We start from the raw sequence: 23,015 nt of genomic DNA, 5'->3' as shown, positions 1-23,015 counted from the left end.
TAATAATAATAAAAACAAAGAATGTTTTTCTATCATTTTTATCATTAATCACTTAATGTTTGGGTTGATATCTATGGTTGATTTGTTTGATAAGAATTAAAACTAGGCTTATATATTTTTTAATAATGCATAATCTTACATTTTTATATATACAGGTTACATATACAATATTATAATAAAAAAATTAGAGGACTGGAGTTTAGGGTTAAAAAGAATTGTCACTGAATCTAAAGCGAACAGCATATGAGCGAACAGGAAGTAGAAGCGCGCATGCGCAGTTCTTATTGCAGTCATGAGACAGACCGACAGTAATACTGGATATGTTCTGGTGGTCTTGTCGCGGTAATCATGTTTTTATCGCTCTTTCTTAGTTTATTGCTTATGACAGTCTCTGAAAACGATGCTGCTGAAAGGATTCAAGCTTTCGTCATTCCACACAGTCATATGGATGTTGGTTGGGTGTACACAGTGCAGGTAAACGTGTTTTGACTGATGTGCATTTACCATAGTCTGTGTCTTTCGCATTATAGCTGTCAAAGTTGTGTCAAACTTTTTTGTAGGAAAGTATGCATGCGTACGCAAGTAATATGTACAGCAGCGTAGTGGAGGAGCTGTCGAGAGTCAAAAGCCGCAAGTTTATCGCAGTTGAGCAGGAGTTTTTCCGACTGTGGTGGGATAAAGTGGCATCAGGCTGGCACAAGAAACAGGTATGGACTGACTCCTCATTAGGTGGTTATTACACGTTCGGGATAATTAATTTGAATTACTGTTTAATGTTATTTGTTTTCATATCTCAGTTGAAACAGCTGCTGCAGGAGGGTCGTCTGGAGTTTATAATTGGGGGTCAGGTGATGCATGATGAGGCTGTGACAGATGTAGATGATGCCATCCTTCAACTCACAGGTGTGTGCCTTGCATCCAAAATTTACTACTTCCATGTATAAAGTAGACAAAAAGCAGTGTGTGAAATGAGTAGTATGTCCAAAACTTCAATATGCAAAAAAATGTATGTAAGAAATACCCTTGGTCTAATTTTCTGCCGAGAATTCTGCACTTTTCTATCCCATAAGGTCAAGGGAAGACCTCTTAATGCAATTAGCAAATCTGATCACTCGCCAAATGATACAGGTAGCAAGAAATGTACTGCTTGTGGTTATCTTGTACTTGTTTAACAACACCAAATTATATCACAGTTTTTGTTAATATCTCATCATAGGTAAACAAACATATGGGTCAGATGGCAATGAAAACATGGTGTATGAATTATGTCCCGACTCCCGAGTTTATGCATACCACACCCACACATACTATACAGAACATACTGTCTTAATGGTCAATAGGGACTTATTTTAGTACGTACTGTCACAGTACACAATTTCGGACTTGAGGTTGGTGTTACCATGGTTATTTATGTGTTACATTTATAGTCCCTTCTCCTTACATCTCGTTTCTCTCTCTGTCTTGTTCATAGAGGGTCATGGCTTCCTGTATGAGACCTTTGGTGTCCGACCACGATTCTCCTGGCATGTTGACCCATTTGGTGCTTCAGCCACCACCCCGGTACTCTTTGCACTGGCGGGGTTCAATGCTCACCTTATTTCCCGTATTGACTATGACCTGAAAGATGCTATGCAGAAAAACAAGGTTGTTCTTTTACATATAATTTTCAGAATGATTATGCTGCACTGGTATGCTTTATTGCATATTAATGTTGGAAATGTGTTTACAGAAGTTGCAGTTTGTATGGAGAGGATCTCCTTCTTTAAAGGAAAAACAAGAGATATTCACACACACCATGGACCAGTTCAGTTACTGCACACCATCATACCTTCCCTTTTCTAACAGGTGAATGGCCGTGTGCCTTTTTATTTAGTTATAGATTACTCAAAATAAACATTGGCTTTGTTTTAGTGCTTTGTTTTACATCCAGGCTACTAAATGTTTTTCCCTCAAATATTTTATTATGCGATACTTCAGCCAGATACCAAAATTACCCCATGATTTAATCACTCTCAAGCAATTTGAGATACGCATGTCCATCATCTTTCAAACAAACAAATTTGGAGTTATTTTAGTAAATGTCTTGCTTTCCAAGCTTAAAAAACGTTAAAAAAAACAGGGATCAGGAAACAAATTTTGACTTTGAAGCCCAAAAAGTGCATCCATCCTTCACAGAAGTAATCCACACCGCTTCACGGGGTTAATACATTTTTTTGGGGGGTAATCAATGGGATTTTGTAAGAAAAATATCCATATATTAAACTTTATAAACTATTTTAAACGGACACTTCATATTTTTTGAAAATAGGCTCATTTTCCACCTTCTCTAGAGTTTAACCTGATAAGGAACACTGTGCCGTACACGGTACACCCCCTCTCTTGCACGTGAGGCTGCATTACCTCATTGTAACTTTGAAGCATTGAATCTTCAAAATATACGGTCATGCGGCACATCGTTGGAAAGCTTAGACTTTCGGATTTCCATTAAGCGCACACACAAAGCATAATATGATTTTTAACAGTCATAAAACTGCAATCTAGTTGTTAGTTACCTGAACCGGGCGGCGCCGATTTAGGATATTTACTTACCTTCAAAATATTCCCTTTATCCGCTTCAGTGAAATTGTCCAAAACAAATTGTTCATAAATCCCCAAAAGTCCAAGGAAATGGAATATCCAAGCCTTTTAATCCAAAACGATTTGGTCATCTCACAATCTTGACGTTTCTGACCAAATTGCGATATAAATTGTGTATACAATTAGTTCACTAACGGACATTCGTTCGAATCTCACTTTTCATTCACGATTTATAATGAATATATTTGGATGTCATGTTTATTGTGCAACATCTGAGGAACAAATACGCCCCCCTTGTGGAATTTCAGCCGGTCCATAAGAGGCTACCATAAGATTTTTGCCGTTTTGGAATTCATTCGGTCGCTCTCCGGGTCTGGCGCTACCAATTTTAGCATAGCTTAGCGTAATTTATTGATTCTGATTAGACCATTAGCATCACGCTCAAAAATAACCAAAGAGTTTCGATATTTTTCCTATTTAAAACTTGACTCTTCTGTAGTTACATTGTGTACTTAGACCGACAGAAAATTAAAAGTTGCGATTTTCTAGGCCGATATGGCTAGGAACTACGGTATACTCTCATTCCAGCGTAATAATCAAGGATTTTGTTGCCAAACCATGGCTGCAGCAGGCGCAATTATATTTTCTAGCGCCAGAAAATAGTCCACGTGGTAATTTTCAATACCAGGGACTATTTTCTGGACTAATGTACTAAGCTATGCTAAAAGTGGTATCGCCAGACCCAGAGATCGGCTGAATGGATTCCAAAATGGTAAAAATGTTTAACTCTAGGAGAGCTGGAAAATGAACCTATTTTCAAAAAAGTGGAGTGTCCGGTAACGATGCCATCTTGGACTCATGCGATTCATGAGAGTCACTGCGCAACGTACCTATGATAACCAATGCTCACTATGCTAAAACTTCCTTGTGAATTGCGTGAGTACAAGATGGAGTCGTTATCGGAAGCTAGTTATTATAGTTTTCAAAGTTTAAAATATGTGTATTTTTCCTACAAAATTGCATCGATTCTCTGCAGATAACCTTAATAACTCATTAGGGGGCGTGCACACCAAAGCTTTTACACCTGCGGCCGGCGCATGTTTTCAATTGTTTCCAATGGAAGCTCTGCGTTTTTCAAATGAGCCAGCAGCTAGCGGTTTTCTTCTGCGCTGAAAAGCGGCACCCAGCATTTTTTCTGCGCTCAGCGCTGAACGCCGAGAGTTGAAAAATGTTCAACTTTGGATGAAAAGCTCCGCTCGTCAATGTCAGGTCTCACACGGTCGTCCAATCACAGTGGAGGAGGGGCGGGACAATTATCACAGCAACCAACCGTCTCACAACTGACGTATTAGAGCTACCAAAGCGCTTAGCTGAAGAAAGCTGGCCCTCAGCTGAAAAACAGCTGGCATTGGGCGTTGTCCAGGCGTTTTCAGCCGTGTTTAAAAGTTTTGGTGTGCACAACCCCTTAGAGCCATGTGGATTTAGTAAATTATGGATGCAATTTTTGGGGTTTAAAGTCGGAAGTTGTTCCCTGATCCCTGTTTTCTTACTCTATAAAGCTTGAAAGAGCAAGGACATGTACTAAAATAACTCCAAATGTGTTTGTCTGAAAGATGATGGACTAATGAATCTCAGATTGTTTGAGGGTGAGTAAATCATGGGGTAATTTTGATATTTGGCTGGAGTACCCTTTAAGTGTGTGCCACTGAATCTCATAATTGTGAGAACGTCTGAGGTTTAACTTTATGACAGCCCTTTTGCCAACCCATTTAAATCAGCTGTAATCACCCCAACAACATTTCATGGTTCTCATTTACATTCTTACATTTTGCTCTGCTTTAGATTGCACATTGATAGGATGATTGGTAATACTGATGGTGGTTGTGTTCAGGTCTGGCTTTTACTGGAATGGTGTGGCCTTGTTTCCAGACCCACCAAAAGATGGCATCTATCCCAACATGAGTCTGCCTGTGACCAAAGAAACTGTGGAGCTTTATGCACAGACTATGGTGGACAACATCAAACAGAGAGCCCAGTGGTTCAGCACCAGTAATGTTCTCTGGCCCTGGGTCAGTTCTGTTTTAAGATGAATAAATAGTGTTTGTTTGCACTTACTTACTTTTAAAAATATTGATGAGGATTTTTTTATGTTATTTACAGGGTTGTGATAAGCAGTTCTACAATGCTTCAGTGCAGTTCATGAACATGGATGTGCTGGTTAACTATATTAACACACACAGTGACAAATACGGAGTTGAGGTTCAGTACGCAACACTAAAGGATTTTTTCCAGGCTGTCCACCAGACTAACCTGTCCTGGGACGTTAGAGGAAGCCAAGACTTTCTCCCTTATTCAACGGGTGAGCAATGTTTACATGTTTGTGTAGAAACATTACAGGCATCATATTAAACTGGCCCTTAAAAGAAGAAAAAAATATATAAAGAGGAGTTTTACATTACATAAAGAATTTGCAATAATATCATGAACAGCATTGTGAAAATCATAAATAGGAACATCATTGTGTAAATTTTAGAAGGCTCTCTTGACAAAAATACAATATAATATACATGACTATATTATCAGTGATGTAGAAAGACCTTTCATAACGAACTGTTGGAAGTCGGTGTCATGTTTCTACAGTAGCCCCAAAGGGACAAACTGCTCTACGGAGCGCGTTTCGTCCCTACGTTGTCTCAGACGATGGCTGAATCCCAAACCGCCTACTTCCATACTATATAGTATGCAAAGTAGCGCTTTTTACATACTATATAGTATGGAAGTAGGTGGTTTGGGATTCAGCCGATGACATGTTTGTCGTGTCACGCTTCCGGGTTTCGTGGACGGGACTTTTCAACTTTGTGCATGTCCACTTTCAGCGCAGTTAGGTTAGGTATCTAACATCCTGATAGGTAGTGGTGGAATGTAAGTTAAAGGAATAGTCTACCCTTTTGCCATATTAAACTATGTTATTACCTCAACTTGGTCGAATGAATACATATCTATCTTTTTTTCAATGCGTGCACTGTACAGCGCGTCATGAATGTGTTAGCATTTAGCCTAGACCCATTCATTCCTATGGTACCAAACAGGGAAGCCACCAAACACTTCCGTGTTTTCCCTATTTAAAGACTGTTACATGAGGAGTTATACCATTAAGTATGGTGCCACAAAATAAAACTTTTTTTTGGTACCATAGGAATGAATGGGGCTAGGCTAAATGCTAACACATTCACAATGCGCTGTACAGTGCACGCATTGAAAAAAGATAGGTATGTATTAATTCGTCTAGGTCGAGGTAATAACATAGTTTAATATGGCAAAAGGGTAAACTATTCCTTTAACAAAGTACAAATACTTTGTTACTATATTTAAGTACATTTTCCATGTATTTGTACCTTACTTAAGTAGAATCTATAGTGCATACATTTGACTTTTTCTTTGTTACATTTTACAACAAATTATCTGTACTTTACTTTACTTTACTAATGTGACATTGCCAATACACAATAATATCTGGGGGTGTGGCATTAGTTTACTCATTTATTTATTTGTTCATGTTTTACTCATTTATGACAAGTCACTTCGATTGCTGGACAAAAAAGAAAAGGATTTACCCTCAGGGCAACACTGTCATGACCCCAACCTTCTTAAAACTGATGCCATTAATCCAAACGCGTCTTTAAACCCAGGCGCTCTGAAATTTCCTGCATGCCAGGAAGCGGAAACAACACATTCGCTGGTTTAAACCCTGCGCACCTAACAACCTCTCTAATGCAAGGAAATGGCAGAGTCCCGCATATTACAAGCTCATGTACGAGCCGAGGAAGAGTCCGAGTTATACCATTACAAGTTCAGGTGCTACGAGGAGGCCTGATGGTGGTCGTTTTTGAAGCACTGCTTCACGATGCTTTGAAACACTTTTTAGTTTCGAATCATTGGTTCGGAGCGTGTTTCAAACTGGCCAAGTCACGTAATTTGAGCAAACGAGGCTTCATTACGTCATAACTGTTTCGAAACGTTTTGAAAATCCAAAGATTCACCACTAGGGGGAGTTGATCACATGACCAGTGTCTAATATGTTTCGGTGAACTCGGGTCAGTTTTATTATAAAAGTTCATAAAACATTTATCCTTCTGACTAATAACGCTGCCATTTTGTCTATTTATTGTTTATGGACAGATTTAATGACAAAAATGTTCATAATTAAAAGGGTAGTTAGTTTTAATGATTTGTTTGCCCTAAATAAAACTAAAAACACATAATACACTTTTAACTATGTCTAAATTAAGTTAAATAATTTTTTGAAAAACATATTTTAATAAAAATCTTGCTATTATTTTGTAAAAAAAGTGTAAAATGTTTGGCCATATCTGCTTTACACAATTTTGACCAGCAGGGGTCGCCAGCGTGTGTGGTGTTTCGAACTGCTTCGAAAAACTGAACCAATTTTCGAAGCAATTGGTTCAATTGATTCGAAGCTTCGAAAAGCTTCGTTTCTCCCATCACTAAGGAGGCCATGCCACGCATTCATGTCCGAGCAAGAGTCCAAGACGTGCGCATTAAGTCCAGGTGTGTGCGAGAAGGAATCTGCACCGGGTGTGCCTCATATGTCTTGTAAAGTGAAGCCTGTGGCTCTTTGATCACCTCCTGGTGGCTGGCTGCAGTACAAGTCATAAACCCCGCCCTCTCCATTCAAACAAATGGGACTATGCTCTAAATAAATAATAATTTACACTTACAATAAAAATTTTTGAAAGATGGTTTTGGTCCTTGAAGGTAGTTGTAATCACGCTGATAGATGTTCAATTCTTCATTTTTGTGAGAAATTTCCTTTTAGCTAGTAATTTGATGCTATAGAAACGGGGCGCGTCGTTATGATTGGCGTGGTTGAATTTGGCGCACAAAGCTTTTGGGCGGAAGTTCAGCCTGTGGCTCTACGAACGATTTCTTCTGTGCATGCCTTGGCTCCAAACTGACGTTTTTACGTAACATTCCGGCGACCGTGATCTGACATTTTTAGCTTCAATTCATTACAATGGAAGAAGGCAACGTTGCATTGTCCATCTTTTTTTACAGTCCATGATCCACGAACCTTACAAGCGATCTTGTCCAAAATAAAGCCCAAAACCCTCTCATGCGAGGAAAAGCACACAACGCAAATGTTAATGTGAGACTATGATGATGATAATAATAATCGCCAACTATGAAAATCGTGAAAATCCCGCTATCGGCCATATGCTTGACGATTGTCGATATACGATACTATCGTCTTTTGGCACAACCCTAGTATATTATATTGCATTTCTGTCAAGAGATCCTTCTAAAAGTCCCACATTGCACCTTTGCACCAGAATTAACAAAACCCTAAGCTAAGCTAATGGTAACTTGCAGAGGGTTGCAAGAACATCTTTAATGATTAAGTAATTTCTATATGTCTGCATGGATCTGACTGATCTTTACTTTATATTCCAGAACCATTTCAGGCATGGACGGGGTTTTATGCTTCCAGGAATGTTCTTAAAGGAATAGCAAGAAAAGCGAGTTCTCTTCTGTACGCAGCAGAATCTCTCTTCACTAGATACAGTGTCAGCTACCCAGATGGGCCAGTTCAGAGAGAGTGGGCTCTAGAAAAACTCAAGGCCCTACGTTGGGCTGTTTCAGAGGTTGATTTTATCTGTTTGTGTTTCAAAAGTTTACATTGAAGTGTTCAGATGCAAAAGCCGCTAAATGCCACCTCTGTCAAAAATGAAATCGTAATTTGTAAGCGGATGCTCTCGACACGTACTATATGTTCATCAAATACTTTCGCTTCAGTTCTGCTTAATCCCGCCCTCAGGCCATTCAGCAATGCCGGTTTTTAGGCAGAATCCATTAAAGCAACACTAAAGAGTTTTTGCTCTTTGCTCCCCCTACAGGTTAGAAGCGTAATTGTTCATTACCAGTGTCGTAAATACTGCAGCATAGCTGGCTCTGATTGGATTGTAGGTCTGCCGTAAAGCAAGTTTTTGTAGTTTTCACTCAAACTACAGGACCACTACCCGACGGTTGGAAACTTCTTTAGTGTGCGGTTTTGGCCGATAGAGGGCTGCAAAGCGAATGTGAAAGTGCCATTCACCCTGTTTTGAGTGGATGAACGACTGAAACTTTTTTGGAACCGTTATTTTAAGGTAAAAAAAACTCTTTGGTGTTGCTTTAAAGGGGGCATTTCACAAGACTATTTTAAGATGTCAAATAAATCTTTGTGTGCCCCTAGAGTGCGTATGTGAAGTTCTAGATCAAAATATCATATAGATAATTTATTATAGCATGTTAAAATTGCCACTTTTTAGGTGTAAGCAAAAATGTGCCGTTTTTGGGTGTGTCCTTTTTAAATGCAAATTAACTTATCTCTGCGCTAAATGGCAGTGCCATGGTTGGATAATGCAGATTAAGGGGTGGTATTATCCCCTTCTGACATCACAGGGGGAGCCAAATTTAAATTTTTCATTCAAAATTTAATTTCGTGATAATGACCTTTTTTCACATGCGTGCAGAGAATGGTTTACCAAAACTAAGTTATTTGGTTGATCTTTTTCACATTTTCTAGGTTGATAGAAGTACTGTGGACCCAATTATAGCACTTAAGCATGAAAAAAGATTTTCATGAAATGTCCCCTTTAAGAGTCTGGTAAAAAAGCTAATTACTAAGAAATTATGCCAGATGCACTTAGCAGGTTTTGCACCTGCACTCTTCAATTGCTCTTTAAAGATATCTCTCATTGCCCTTTTCATTTACACTAATACATCAATAATGCTTGACTGACTAGTTGTTACCTTATCTGGCCTGTATTAGGTTCAGCATCACGATGCCATTACAGGTACAGAATCCCCCAAAGTGGCTGACATGTACATGCAACATCTCATGCAAGGCATGATGGGAGCTGAGGAACTCTTAGCAGCCATTTTCTTACTTCCACAGTCCATAGAGCTCAATAACATCCACTCACCCCAAACCAAACCCACTGCAGAGAAGATGGGTAAGCTATACTTAAAAATGATGGATAAAATCTTTAGCTCTCAACTAAGCAGTAATACACATTATGTAATGTTATAAATAATTTTTTTCTTGTTGTTTTAGACTTAGGACATGTTCCTGAGCAGCATATCATTGTGTACAACCCTCTTGCCTGGAACATTTCAACGTATATTAATGTTTCAGTGCCATATGCAATGGCAGTCGTGCTTGATGATGATGGAAAAGCAGTACCTGCTCAGGTAGCGCATGCTTTCAGATATGCACATGTTTACAATATGTACGCCTGCTGTGTACTGCATTCATTGCTTTAATCACAAAATCTCTTCATCTGTTACATACACGCTTCAATTTTCTGCAGATCCAGCAATCGATGGAGTCTTCCTCTGACTATGATCTGTTCTTTGTTGTTGAGCTGGGTGGACTTCAGTACAGGAAATACGTTGTACAGTTCCCACAATCCCACTGTGACCCTGGCTCTGACTGTAGGATGACCCATGTGGCCAGGATAGTGAAATTTAAGAGAAGGAACGTGAGGCAATGGAAAAGGACGGGGAGAAAGTTGTTGCCAGTACTGAATGAGTGCTACAAATTGATGTTTGACCAAGAGACAAACCTTCTGCACAGCATCACAGATCGGTATGCACTTCTTCTGTTTGTATGAGCTTGTGTCCAATCGTTATTTTAAATTGCGGTTAAAAGGACATGTGGCACTTTATAAAGGAATAGTTCACCTAAAATGAAAATTCTGTTACTCATCCGTTGTATGTTGGTTTAGACCTGTATAAATGTCTTTTTTTCTGATGAACACAAATTAAGAAATTTTGATAAATGATTATAAGCACACAGCTGGTGGAAACCATTGACTTCCATAGTAGGATATTATTATTTAGTATTGTAAGAAATAATGAACATAAAATATGATAAGCACAGAGTTGACGGTTCTTATTGAATTCCACAGATTTGTTTTTCTTACTATGGAAGTCAATGGTTTCCACCAGCTGTGTCAAAATATCTTATTTTGTGTTCATCAGAAAAAAGAAATGCATACAGGTCTAGAACAACATGAAAGGGAGTAAATGATGACCGAATTTTCATTTTTGGGTGAACTATCCCTTTAAAGGGCACCTATTATGCAAAGTCCACTTTTACAAGGTGTTTGGACATAATGTGTGTTGGCAGTGTGTGAACACAACCACCCTATGATGAAAAAAATCCACCCGCTCCTTGTTTTTTAACCCCATTAAACCAAAGCATTCATTAGACATGCCGTTTTGATTCTTTTATCAATGTGAGGTCACATTGATATAGCCCCACCCACTTGCAGCCCTGCATTACCATAGTTTCCACCCTCAGTGAGTTGTACTCTGTCCACTAGATACTATTGTCTCAAACTGTATTATTCAAATCTATTTTAACTGAAATCGCTTTTTGTCTGTATGTTTGTAAGGTAGTGAGGAGCTGTAGCTCACTTGCATTTAAAGATACAGACAATAAAACTGCATGTTTTTGCTCACACTCAAATAGAGGCATTTTGGACATGCTATAATAAACGTCTGTGGGATATTTTGAGCTGAAACTTCACAGACACAGTCCCCCTTTTGTATGGTGCATTCCTTTGCGGCTCCCCAAAGAAAATTTATGACAAAAAACAGTTCTAAAACGTAACATTTTAATGAAAAAAAAAACATTAAATTATACAAAGTAGTGCTGTTGGTTAGTAGCTTTTTTTTAGGTTTAATTACACAAAATTCATGATAAATTAATGTATTTTATAAAATGTCATAAAACTGGGGCCCCCTAGCACCGTCAGTTTGAGAACCACTGGTCTAGGCACACCTGAGACTTATAATACATCTTGTAAAAAGGCTATAATAGGTGTCCTTAACTCAAATTTTCTGTTACAGGCACGATCAGAAGGTAACTCAAGTTCAACAGGACTTCTGGGAATATAAGGCCAATGGGGATGTTAATGTTGGGCCAATCTCTGACAACTACATCTTTACTGCCAACGGATCAGCTGTGCTTGCATACAAATCTGTGGCTATGGAGATTGTGCCAGGAAAAGTAGTCTCGGAGATCCGACAGTATTTTTACAGGTATACAAAAGTCTTCTCGTATTCTAAATCCATTTTTCATATCTGTAAAAAACCATAGCCATCAAATACCCAGCATACACAGGAACTGGTTGAGAAGTCATAACAATTAAAGTTCTTGGTTGGGAAGAGTACGCTCAGCTATAATTTTAGCAAAGGGTGGCTACTTTGAAGAAGAGGAGACGTTAGGAAGAATGTTGGGGACTTCTTTAACCCTCAAAATCATGCAAACAACATAATGTTAATGCACTCACTGTAATCGTTCTCAAAACTAACAGTGTGGATGTTTTTCTCTGCAGGGAAGAGGAAGATAAGAACCACACTTATTCTGTGGTCACAAGGGTTCCTGTAGGATTTCAGGATAGGCTGCCGTGCCACAGACTGGAGCAGAGCTATAAAGTGGGACCTATAGAGATGAACAGAGAAGCTGTGTTCAGAACCAGCACAAGTCTTCAGAATAACAGAACGCTGTTCACTGACAACAATGGCTACCAGATGATGAGGAGGACACATAAGGACTTTGCCAACAACACAGTTGCTCGTGTACAAATGCTCTGCAGTTCATTACACAGATTTGTCCAATATAAGGAGGCTTAATTTTAAAATACGTAAATTTTTTGTGCAAACATGTACAGAACTACTATCCAATGGTGCGAGCAGCCTATATAGAAGATGATTCCAGCAGAATTGCATTCCTCAGTGAAAGAGCTCATGGAGTGGCCAGTCTGAACCAGGGTCAGCTGGAGGTGAGAACGACTCTTTTTGTATGAGACCAATTGTTTAATGCTACCTTTACACTTGTGTGTTTTCGTTTTAATATGCATAACTTTTACTAAAGTTATAACTGGCTTCCACACATGAGTTTAGACCCTCAGGCTTTTGGAAATGTTGCAGGCCCTGTTTTAGTGTATAAACTCCAGAGTGCCTTACTTTTTAAGTAAATGTTATAGCTTCCAAGCACTGTGTGTGTCTGTGTGTCAGGTGATGCTTCATAGGCGACTTTGGAACAACCAGGAGTGGAATCTGGGTTATAATTTGACCCTAAATGACTCCTCTGTGGTACGGCCAGTCCTCTGGATGATGTTGGGCTCCCCTGCTGCAATATCATCTATCTACCAGCAGGAGGCACTACAGCTACAGCATAGACCAGTTGTTATGCCCATTGACAAACCTCGTAAGTATGCAGATACTATGGCCCTGTCCCAAATGTGTTCATTGCCTTGAATTGCGCATGCTCGCTTAGTCTACGAGTCTGTAGGGCAGGTTTCCCCAAGTCTTGCCCTGGAGGACCGGAGCACCGCAGAGTTTGGGTCCAACCCTAGTCAAACTTACCCACCTGTGATTATCTGGTGTTCATGAAGACCTTGATTAGCTTGCTCAGGTGTGTTTGATCGGGGTTGGAGCTGGACTCTGCGGTGCTTCGGCTTTCCGGGGTGGGATTTGGGGAACCCTGCCGTAGGGTGTCCCATCTGTCATTTTTACGTTCCGAAGTGTGCTCATCAGCGCCCCCTTTGCACCCTTGATGCGGGTCATCAGCAAAGCCCGCCCTGCTGCAGGCTTCACGCACTTTACGAACCCAGAAGTCCTTGCGAAAGAGCAATCGGACCAATCAGAGGATGGATGGGAGGAGTTCACACTGATGGGCAACTTCTCTTCCTATTTCTGGCGTGATGCTCGAGGTCCTTTAGGTCTGTACTACATGATGTTATCAAAGTGTGGACTCTGAGGAAGTCTACAAGTCCGGAGTGTGCCATTTAGGACAGGGCCTACATAGTTCAGGGATCTTAGGTCCAGCTCTACTCAAACACACCAAATATGCTTATATATGCTTAACAAGCAATCCGAGATTATGTCCATCATCTTTCAGATGAACACATTTGGAGTTATTTTAGTAAATGTCTTGCTCTCCCAAGCTTTATAATGGTAGAAAACAGGGATCAGAGAACAACTGCTGACTTCCATCCTTCACAGAAGTAATTCACAAGGCTCCAAGGGGTTAATAAAGGTCTTCTGTGGATAATCAGCTTGGTCACCTGCTTTTTCTGGGTCAGATTTAGGCTCGTATTGATAGTGAAGACAATATTATCTTCCTTCACCATTGCTATGGGAGGTATTTGACCAATCACAATGATACTATGGATAGCTGGCCAGTTGAATCACACAGCGCTTTCTCAGAACGATGAGCTTTGTACGAATCAATAGAGACAGAGTGCAGCGCTTCATAACCTGAAAACCACACCCACCAGGGGGGGAAACAATCCATCCGTCTCCATTGACTTTGTATTGCGGGAGGCTGCCTCCTTGTCATTTTCTGGCTTATAACAAAAACAAAATAATGCCTAAAAAGTGCTGTGTGACAGGATGTACAGCTAGCAAGCCAAAAAACCCAGAAATAAGTTTTTATAAGCTGCCGACCCCAAAAAACGAGCGTTTAAAGACACAAAAGTGGAAACAGGCAACTTTTCAAAGTACTACTATTAACAGAACTGCGCCCACTAAGGGGAAAGTCGGCGATCCACTTTTTTCTCCTTAAAGGCTGAGTTTTAAGGCTCAACAGCTTGACAAGAAATGACAAGCAATACAAAGTCAATGGAGACTGTTGGATTGCCCCCCCGGTGGGCGTGTTTTTCAAATTTGCATAACTGCGCTCTGTCTCTATGGGCTACAGAAAGGCGGAGCATAGAGGAGCTACAATAATGTATGGTATGTGGAAAACAATGCGTTTTCTAAACCATAAACCACGCAAACACATTGCATTACACCAAATACACAAAATAATGTGCTTTTTAGCAACAAAATATTTGCCCATTTAGTGCCACATGGACATTTTTCTCATAAGGCCGCAGTACCGTTGCCGAGAAGTGCAAATCAAAAACACACATGCAAATTTAAAAACAAAATGCCAGTCACAAAAACACAACAACAAATCCAGTGAAAAAATAACAAATTGGAAAGCAAAACGCCAAATTAGAAAACACAACAACAAATCTACAAAATGGAAAAGGTATACATTGCATGAATGGAATTGTTTTTGCTGATTGGACAACACCTCGGTCAATCAAAATGCTCAAAATCAAGCTCACCAACTACTTGTTTCACTAAACCTTTGTACTCGTTCTATTTTGGGTTATAAGAAATACAGTAAAATGCTAAACTATCACTAGCTAGCTTATAATAATACCTGCAAGCAGAGGTTGCGTTAGACTTTTTTGTGTCTGTCTCACTTTACATGTTTAACAGCACGTGAAGCAGATGAATGGATGATGCGCATTTGTCTCGAACTGGAGATGATGTTTGGCTTTCAGATTTTTCTATAGTAAAAAGACAGTAAATGCTGCCAGCTGTAATGTACCTTCAGTGTATCTTTATTGACAGAAGTGTCGTCCAACCGGCAGTAACCATTTTGTTTGCGCAAATCATAGATATGTATAAAGGCTAGATTGCTCAAGGCGGAGTCCCTAACGGCATCACCGGGCGGCCATCTTACGACAGGGCGCTCGCTCACTCGTAGCATTGAGTTTAATGGTGCAGGTACTTTTAAATGACCATAACTTGCTCAATTTTCTACCGATTTTCAAACGGTTTGGGTTTTTACAAACGTTATTAACGTGGCTATAATTCTGGATGCTTTAACATGTTTCATGAATTTATTTTTTATTTTTAGTATAGGTATGCAGTGTCATAGGTACATCTTTGACGTTTATAACAAACCAAACCGTTTGAAAATCGGTAAAAAATTAAGCAAGTTATGGTCATTTAAAAGTACCTGCATCATTAAAACTCAATGCTACGAGTGAGCGAGCGCCCTGTCGTAAGATGGCCGCCAAAATGCGGACGTTGCACTCAATTGGCCAGCAGCGCGGACGAGCCATCTAGCCTTTATACATATCTATGGCGCAAATACCTACCTTTTCCGGTTGTTTTGTTTTCTGGCTTGTCAGTGTGTTTTTTGACTTGGTATTTTGTTTTTAGATTTGCCTGTATTTTTAATTTGTTGTATGGTTTTAGATTTGTTGTGCACTTCTCAGCCTCCGTACCACAGGATTTAAAAACTTGGCAAATTCAAAATGTTTAAAATAAATAATAACTCTGTTCCTTGTGGTTAGATTGTATTTGGTTAAATGTATTTGATATGATTTTTATCTGAGTAAATTGTTTTTGCTATTTTTGTGACCTCCCACGAATCACATTTTGGGAAGCATGTGTCAGGGATGTATGAATTCAACATGCATCTGTACTACATACTCTATTGACAGTCACTAAGTTGACACTTAAAGGCAGGATCTTTGAAAGCCAATGGTTACATTTGAAATCACCTAAACAAACATGCCCCTACCCCAATAGAATCTGGACATTCTTTTGATAGACCCGCCCCACACATACGCAACCCAGGCAACGATGTCAGATAGTAGAAACGCCCCCTTACTGCTGAATGGCTACAAGTGTGTTTTGGAACTCGGCCCGACTGCCTTTTTCAAAGTGTTTTTCAAAAATCATGCACCCCACCTTTAACTGAATGCAGTTCATGTCTGTTAAGTGAGTTTTTTTCTGATTTAATAATAATATAATTAATATTTTATCATCATATTTTAGTGGGTAGACGTAAGGCTATATTAATTTACACTATATTTGAAGCCTAAAAAGCCCCATTCTCTCACGAATCCCAAAGTATAGAGACAGAGCGCAGCGCGTCATAACCTGAAAACCACGCCCACCGGGGGGAAAGCAATCCAACCGTCTCCATTGACTTTGTATTGCGAGAAGCCGCCTCCTTGTCATTTCTGGCTTATAACAAAAAACTGAATAATGCCTTAAAGCTGCTGTGTGACAATATGCACAGCTAACAAGCCAAAGAACCCAGAAATAAGTTTTTATAAGCTGTCGAGCCGTAAAACCCAGCTTTTAAGGAGAATAAAGTGGATCGCCGACTACGTTTTCCCCTAGTGGACGCAGTTTTACTAATAAGAGTACTATGAAAAGTTGCCTGTTTCCATTTCTGTGTCTTCAAACGCTCGCTCCTTTGAAGTCGAAAGCTTATAAAAACGTATTTGGTTTTTTTGGGTTGTTAGATGTACACCTTGTCACACAGCAGCTTTTAGGTATTAATCTGTTTTTAAGTTTAATCTGTAAATAAGTTTTTATAAGCTGTCGACCCCAAAAAACGAGCGTTCAAAGACACAAAAACGGACACAGGCAACCCCCCACAGCACTTCCATTAGCAGAACTGCGTCCACTAGGGGGAAACGCAGTCAGCGATCCACTTTATTCTCCTTAAAGGCAGGGTTTTACGGCTCGACAGCTTATAAAAACTTATTTCTGGGTTCTTTGGCTTGTTAGCTGTACATATTGTCACACCGCAGCTTTTAGGCATTATTCAGTTTTTTGTTATAAGCCAGAAATGACAAGGAGGCGGCTTCAAGCAATACAAAGTCAATGGAGACGGTTGGATCGCTTTTCCCCCCGGTGGGCGTGGTTTTCAAATTTGCATAACTGCGCTTTGTCTCTATTGCAGTACCAGTGTGTCAATAAGTGCTTCGCCTGTAAACAGTATGTAATTTCAGTCTCAAATGTACCTTTATAGCTGTTGTTGACCTAAAGAAGAATAACCCTTTGATTGTTACTAAAGTGTTGTGGAGGTCACTAATCATATTTCCCTACTCAAAAATCCAGCTATACCAGCATAAGGTGGTGAGCTGATTTTAGCTGGTCTCCCAGCTTGTATTTAGCTGGTAATGCTGGTGAAGCAAGCTGGTCTAGCTGTGTTTTGGTCACTTTTTAAGCTGGTCTAGCTGGACTAAGCCTAGAAAGACCAGCTGACACACCAGCTTTGCCAGGCTGGGAGGACCAGCTTAGACCAGCTACTGCCACCTTAAACCAGCTACCAGCTTATGCAGTCTTTGTTGGATTTTTCAGTAGGGTTGGTGGTTTGTTTATCAAAAAGAAAGGAGGGTAAAAAGTTTCTTTCTTACACAGAAAAACTTTGGAATCAGAGAAAGAAATCTAGTAAGCCTGTTGTTCAGCCGGTCCAGATCCCTCAAAACCTCCACATGCAGACCCTCAGCATACCCGGCTGGAACTATAGTCCTAATCACACCCAGCAGATCCAGAATCTTGCATCAGGTACACCACAATATTTCTGAAATCATCCAGTAAGAATTATACACTCCCTGTGCTGGGTTGTTTTTAACCCAAGGCTTTGTCAATATTTTTGACAGAACACACTGCTGGGTTAAAAACAACCCAATGATGGGTTAAAAACAATCCATGTATTTGGGTTAAATGTTACATTTGTGCATTGCATTGAAATCCAGCATGCTTCTTGGTGTTTCCGTTTATTTATATATATATATATATATATATATATATATATATATATATATATATATATATATATATATATATATATATATATATATATATATATATATATATATATATATATATATATATTAGTTTTTATTTTTATTTTTTTATTTTTTGAGAAAGAACATTTGGAAACATTACAAAGAGAAGACATGTATCAAGTCAGGAAATTAATTTAATTCATCAGTTCTTTGCAACTTAAAATCTTTAAAGGTACAATATAAAATTTACTTGAAACCTAAAGATATTTTATTGAAAACTAAAGATTATATCGTGTTTGTTATATTATGAGGTGAAGAGCTGAAGTCGAAGATGAACTTTGACTGTATTCTGTTGAGGATCACACATCTATATGAAGAAGGAGAAGATCCAGTCCTATCAAAGCCAACCACTATTAATCTAAAGGTGTTCTGTTATAAAACATTGTTAAATATTATTTAAGTGTTGCAATTGAAATTAAACCCATTCATTGATTTGTCTACAGGAAGTTATGCAGGGCATAGGGGAGGTGACAGAGGTTCAGGAGCGTTCTCTTACTGGAACCTGGGATATATCAGATCTCCAGAGGTGGAGCTGGAAAACCAATATAGGTGTAGGAAAACCAGGTGAGATTTTATTCATTTTACCTTTAACAGCAATTATTGATCTTTGTGGTGTATATGGGCAGATAATTCTAATCAGATTTAATATATTTTAATGTAAAATGTTAGTGGCTATTATTTAATATCTTTTTCATATTTATGCTTTACAGAAGAAGAGGAATTTTTCAGTGGCGTCACAAAGAACTTTAGTGTGACTATTTCCCCAAAAGAGATCCGAACCTTTTTCATTTATTTTAAATAGAAAGTCTTGCAAGCTGCCTATTGTTATCTTCTGTGAAGAGTCTTTTCAAACATGATTTTTAAAATCTCAATAATTACTTCTTAGGCTTTTCATCATTTAAACATTAAGTTTCCATGACAGGGTTTAGATAAACCTCATAGTGATATTATGATATTGATGTAGTTTTTACAAACTTGCCTTACAAAAAACAGCACTGGTGTGCATCTTGAGACACAACAATGGTACTAATATATATACACTTAGATACGTCAGTGCATGATGAAGTAGGATAAGCCCTATCTGGAAACCCCCCCCTCGATGTTTGATCTCATCTTATAGATGTTAAATTGCTTCATTTCTTATTAAATTATTGAAAATAATGTTAAGCATTATAGACTCCAGCTAATTTTTTGAAGAATCACTTTGGCGTTTGCTCACTTAAGAAAATCAAATACACTGTGACATCAGAAGTTGAGTAGGTGATTTTTTTGGTTCCAAATTCAATGCATCTTTTATTTGTCATGATACATACATGGTTCATATGCTGCAGGAATTTTGCCTTTAGATTGACAAGGAACATGATATGGTAAAACATAAACAATAATGCAATATACAATACATTCTAATCTACATAAAACTGTGAAAAAATATTAGTTGTTTGAGTATTCACACTGTCTATTTATTGGCTGATTATATAATCTGTTAAAGATCATTTTAAAAGTTTTAATAGTTCTCTAAAAAAACAGCTTTAGATATTAAATCTGTTGACATTTCAAAAATGCTATACACATCAAGACAAACTTTAACATGCTATTTTGAATTAGTGTCTTAAAATGTTTTAAATATGTTATTAGTATATTTGTCTATAGCTGTAATAACAATATGATCAGTTCATTACTATTGTTAGGTATAATAAGATCATAATGTGACCAACACTCTTTGTATGTATATATATACTTCCTTTCAATTTGAAGCTCTCATAACGATGACAGGCTGAAAGAAAACAGAAAAGGTCTACTGTCACAAACTCTGAATCTTATTTTGCATCATTTGAACTTTAGTTTGCTATACGGTCCTGCATTGCTTACCACTTGAGATCTGGGCGAGCAGCACTGAATAACCTTGCAGCAATATGCAGCTAGTGTAATAGAGAGGGCAATCTGAACCGCTTCCGTGAGATTATCTATTGCATCCATTTGACTTAATCCAGTCTGTAGAAAAGAAAATAATAAATTCCCAGTGTAAAATGTCCACACTTTTCAGAACATAGTATCATATATTTTAAACATTTTTAACATTTCCTTTGGTGTGTAAATGGGTATTATGTTAACGATATGCAAAAGGTACAAACCCCAAAGTAAACTCCAACGTAAATCTCTTTTCTTGGACTAAAACAAACACACGGATTGTAGGCAAGAATTTACTTCCTGTGTCAAATAATGTGAACAATGTGAGCGAATATTTCAAACATGGTAAGGAGCGGCACATTTCCGGCTGACGTCAGAGGTATTCAGGCCAATCACAACGTACAGATTAGATGACCAATCAGGGACACAGCGCTTTTCAAATCAATGAGTTTTGTACAAAATCAGTGCGTTTTAGAAAAACAGGGATATCTGGAGCTAAAAATGCACGGTATGTGGAAAATAATGTGTTTTTTAAACCATAAACCACGCGAACGCATTGTATTATACCAAATACAGGAAGTAATGTTGTTTTTAACAATGAAAAAGGTGCACTGTAATATTTAATTAAGAAAGGATGTGTTAATTCTTTAAACATTTTTTGTGTTATTCTATTTAACAAATTATATATCTTTTGTGTTCAAATAAAACGTAACACAAAATGTGTTTTTATTAGTCTGTTGTCCCAAAACTAACACTGACTGTGGTGTCTTTAACACATCCATTCTAGGGCACTGCATTGAGTAAGTCGTTGTTTTAAATATCTTTCATTTTTTTAACTTTTAAACTTTAATTGTTTATCATTTGTACAGTGAGGATGGAAATGTATCCCTTTAAAAAGTTTAAGCTAGCTTACCAATAAAGATTTACATAATGGTAGTTCATAGCGCGACTCATTGTAGGGGTAATAGCAGGCTGTATCTGCAGGGCTAAAATGATGATCAAATGAGATGATGAGAATGAACCCATATATCAGGCACGTGACTATCTGCATTCCCAAACAAGCCTTGAGCTGTTAAAGACACATACAAATAAATGCTTATTTCTCTACACCAAGAATAAATGTTGTATTATGTTACTGGGAGCTTTTGTAAACTTACTGTTGGTATGTGGAGATTCTGTGCAGCTATTGCCAGACTACCAGCTATTATGCCCTGTTCAAAGAGAAAATATTTAAATTAATTAAAAACATTTTCTTATTAGAACACTGCATCCAAATGTTGATAATAAATCATCATGCACATTTACATATGAAATATGGCAAATAATAACTAAACTATCCGAGTAGGCTACAATAACTTTACTGTACTGTGGTTAATATTTTGGTATCTTAATCTTTCCTTTTACAATTTATAATGTAAAAGACACATTTACTAAACCATGATAAGTATAGGGCAATATGTAGCCTAAATTTCTTTAAACACATTACAGACACTTACAACACAGGAGCAACCTATACCGATATTTCCAATCCAGTGTGAAAAATAAGCAATTTTGGAAGTAATGAGAAGTACGGTCAGCATTATCTGTGTAACCTGTTAAAGAAAATGGTAAATCCTCAGCAGTGTTTGAAAATATTATATTGTATTCTACAATGATGTCAAATTCATATATACCCCTAAAATCTTGGACTCTGCTTCTAGGAATTTATTCTTTTGATCGGGGTTCTTCTGGAAAGTAACTTCCAGTATGTCGCTCGGGCCGGGGTTCCCCTCTGCCGCCGCAGCAGAAGCGTCCGAAGACCCAGCTGTCTCGATTTCGGCTGTTGATATGACATGAAAATAAGATTCGTTAATCTTACGAAACGAATAGATGTCTTCGTATAATCGTGTTTCGGATTTAAAAAAAAATAAAAATAAAAGTGGGTTAGAGCAGAAGGCGAAAAAGAAGGAGGAGGAGGAGAGAACAAAAATGTGACACGAATGAGATGAAATTTAGCTACTAACGTACTTACTTACTTAACATTTTCTTCTAGTTTATACTGATCGTAAATATATCCGTTATAATTTTGATTATATAATGGCAAGAAATCCTGAAAAGGTTTATGTGCAGTTTTCCTAAAAAATCACCGTAGCAGAATCCGCTCGAGATCTGTTGTGCAGTTTTGAAAAAGTTTCCGCCCATTTCACATCTGGAGTCTCGAGGCTCATTCAGTCATTCCATTGTGTAGCCCAGTGGTTCTCAAACTGGGGTCAAGGCGGCCCCAGTTTTATGACAATTTATGAAATACATTAATTTATCATAAATTCTGTATAATTACACCTCAGAAAATAAGGCTAAACCGCACTACGTTGCAAAATTAAACATTTTTGTTTAATTAGAATTTTAGGTTTTAGATGAATGTTTTTTCATATTTTTTTCTTTGGGGGGCCACGAAGGGATAAATAGTAAGCTACACAAGGGGTCCGCATACCTAAAAAGTTTGAGAACCACTGGTGTAACCTACTGTCATTTTTGCAGCACTTTTTACCGTGGCCAGATTTTGTAATTAATACTAAACAATGTAATCTTGATTATTTCTGGGCGGGTGGTAGGGGTGTAATATTTCTCTTTAAAGTCTCATTAAAGCTAAAATACTTTAACACATTGCATTTCAACAAGATTTAATTATGGATGTAGACAACGTCTAAAATCAAACATTTCATATTCGCTGGAAAGTTTATCTCGAAAACCTACAGAGGGCGCCCCAACCAAAAAGATACTGTAGGCATGTCGGGCGGGTGACATCACAGTAGCGCGAGAGCCATTCGATATCACTCCTCGGTATGATTTCTTGAATCGCTCTCGCGGTACTTTGATGTCATCCACCAGTCGGTTCTTGTTGCGCAGCATAACAAACAAGGCTTGTAACTTAGCATCGGAAAACACACTTCAATTCTTGGATTAATTATTAATTTACACATCCATTCATCCGAAAGCTATCTTTGCGACAATATTTTCAAAACTCAACAAATATAGCAA

At 38.2% G+C, this 23,015-nt stretch overlaps 2 protein-coding genes across 4 annotated transcripts; one reads left to right on the top strand and one right to left on the bottom strand.

Moving 5' to 3' along the window:
* The first annotated feature begins 261 nt into the window (after nucleotides 1–261).
* Nucleotides 262–18,964, top strand: man2b2 (mannosidase, alpha, class 2B, member 2). 2 transcript variants are annotated; one of them, XM_055197257.2, is made up of 19 exons: nucleotides 262–474; nucleotides 561–707; nucleotides 798–903; nucleotides 1,472–1,644; nucleotides 1,730–1,845; nucleotides 4,469–4,646; nucleotides 4,738–4,936; nucleotides 8,050–8,240; nucleotides 9,410–9,593; nucleotides 9,695–9,831; nucleotides 9,951–10,228; nucleotides 11,497–11,688; nucleotides 11,985–12,228; nucleotides 12,321–12,431; nucleotides 12,667–12,859; nucleotides 17,659–17,805; nucleotides 18,347–18,453; nucleotides 18,533–18,653; nucleotides 18,800–18,964. In XM_055197257.2, the coding sequence occupies exons 1-19, from the start codon at nucleotides 349–351 to the stop codon at nucleotides 18,889–18,891; spliced, it is 3,042 nt and encodes a 1,013-aa protein (XP_055053232.2). In that variant the 5' UTR covers nucleotides 262–348; the 3' UTR covers nucleotides 18,892–18,964. The 2 variants fall into 2 exon arrangements, with proteins under 2 accessions (XP_055053232.2, XP_055053226.2); XM_055197251.2 differs by having other exon boundaries at nucleotides 18,341–18,453.
* Nucleotides 18,965–19,718: 754 nt separating this feature from the next.
* Nucleotides 19,719–22,484, bottom strand: LOC129438579 (membrane-spanning 4-domains subfamily A member 4A). 2 transcript variants are annotated; one of them, XM_055197370.2, is made up of 7 exons: nucleotides 22,015–22,484; nucleotides 21,671–21,821; nucleotides 21,494–21,589; nucleotides 21,155–21,208; nucleotides 20,911–21,066; nucleotides 19,959–20,081; nucleotides 19,719–19,863 (listed from the first exon to the last, which is right to left on the bottom strand). In XM_055197370.2, exons 1-7 carry the CDS (start codon nucleotides 22,017–22,019, stop codon nucleotides 19,834–19,836), a joined length of 615 nt encoding a protein of 204 aa, XP_055053345.1. In that variant the 5' UTR covers nucleotides 22,020–22,484; the 3' UTR covers nucleotides 19,719–19,833. The 2 variants fall into 2 exon arrangements, with proteins under 2 accessions (XP_055053345.1, XP_055053354.1); XM_055197379.2 differs by having other exon boundaries at nucleotides 21,671–21,816; nucleotides 22,013–22,463.
* Between the last annotated feature and the right edge of the window lie 531 nt (nucleotides 22,485–23,015).

Source organism: Misgurnus anguillicaudatus, chromosome 21, assembly GCF_027580225.2.
Source record: "Misgurnus anguillicaudatus chromosome 21, ASM2758022v2, whole genome shotgun sequence".
Classification (NCBI taxonomy): Eukaryota; Metazoa; Chordata; class Actinopteri; order Cypriniformes; family Cobitidae; genus Misgurnus; species Misgurnus anguillicaudatus.
The sequence above is the reverse complement of the archived record's forward strand: the minus strand, read 5'-3'. Positions and strand labels throughout refer to the sequence as shown.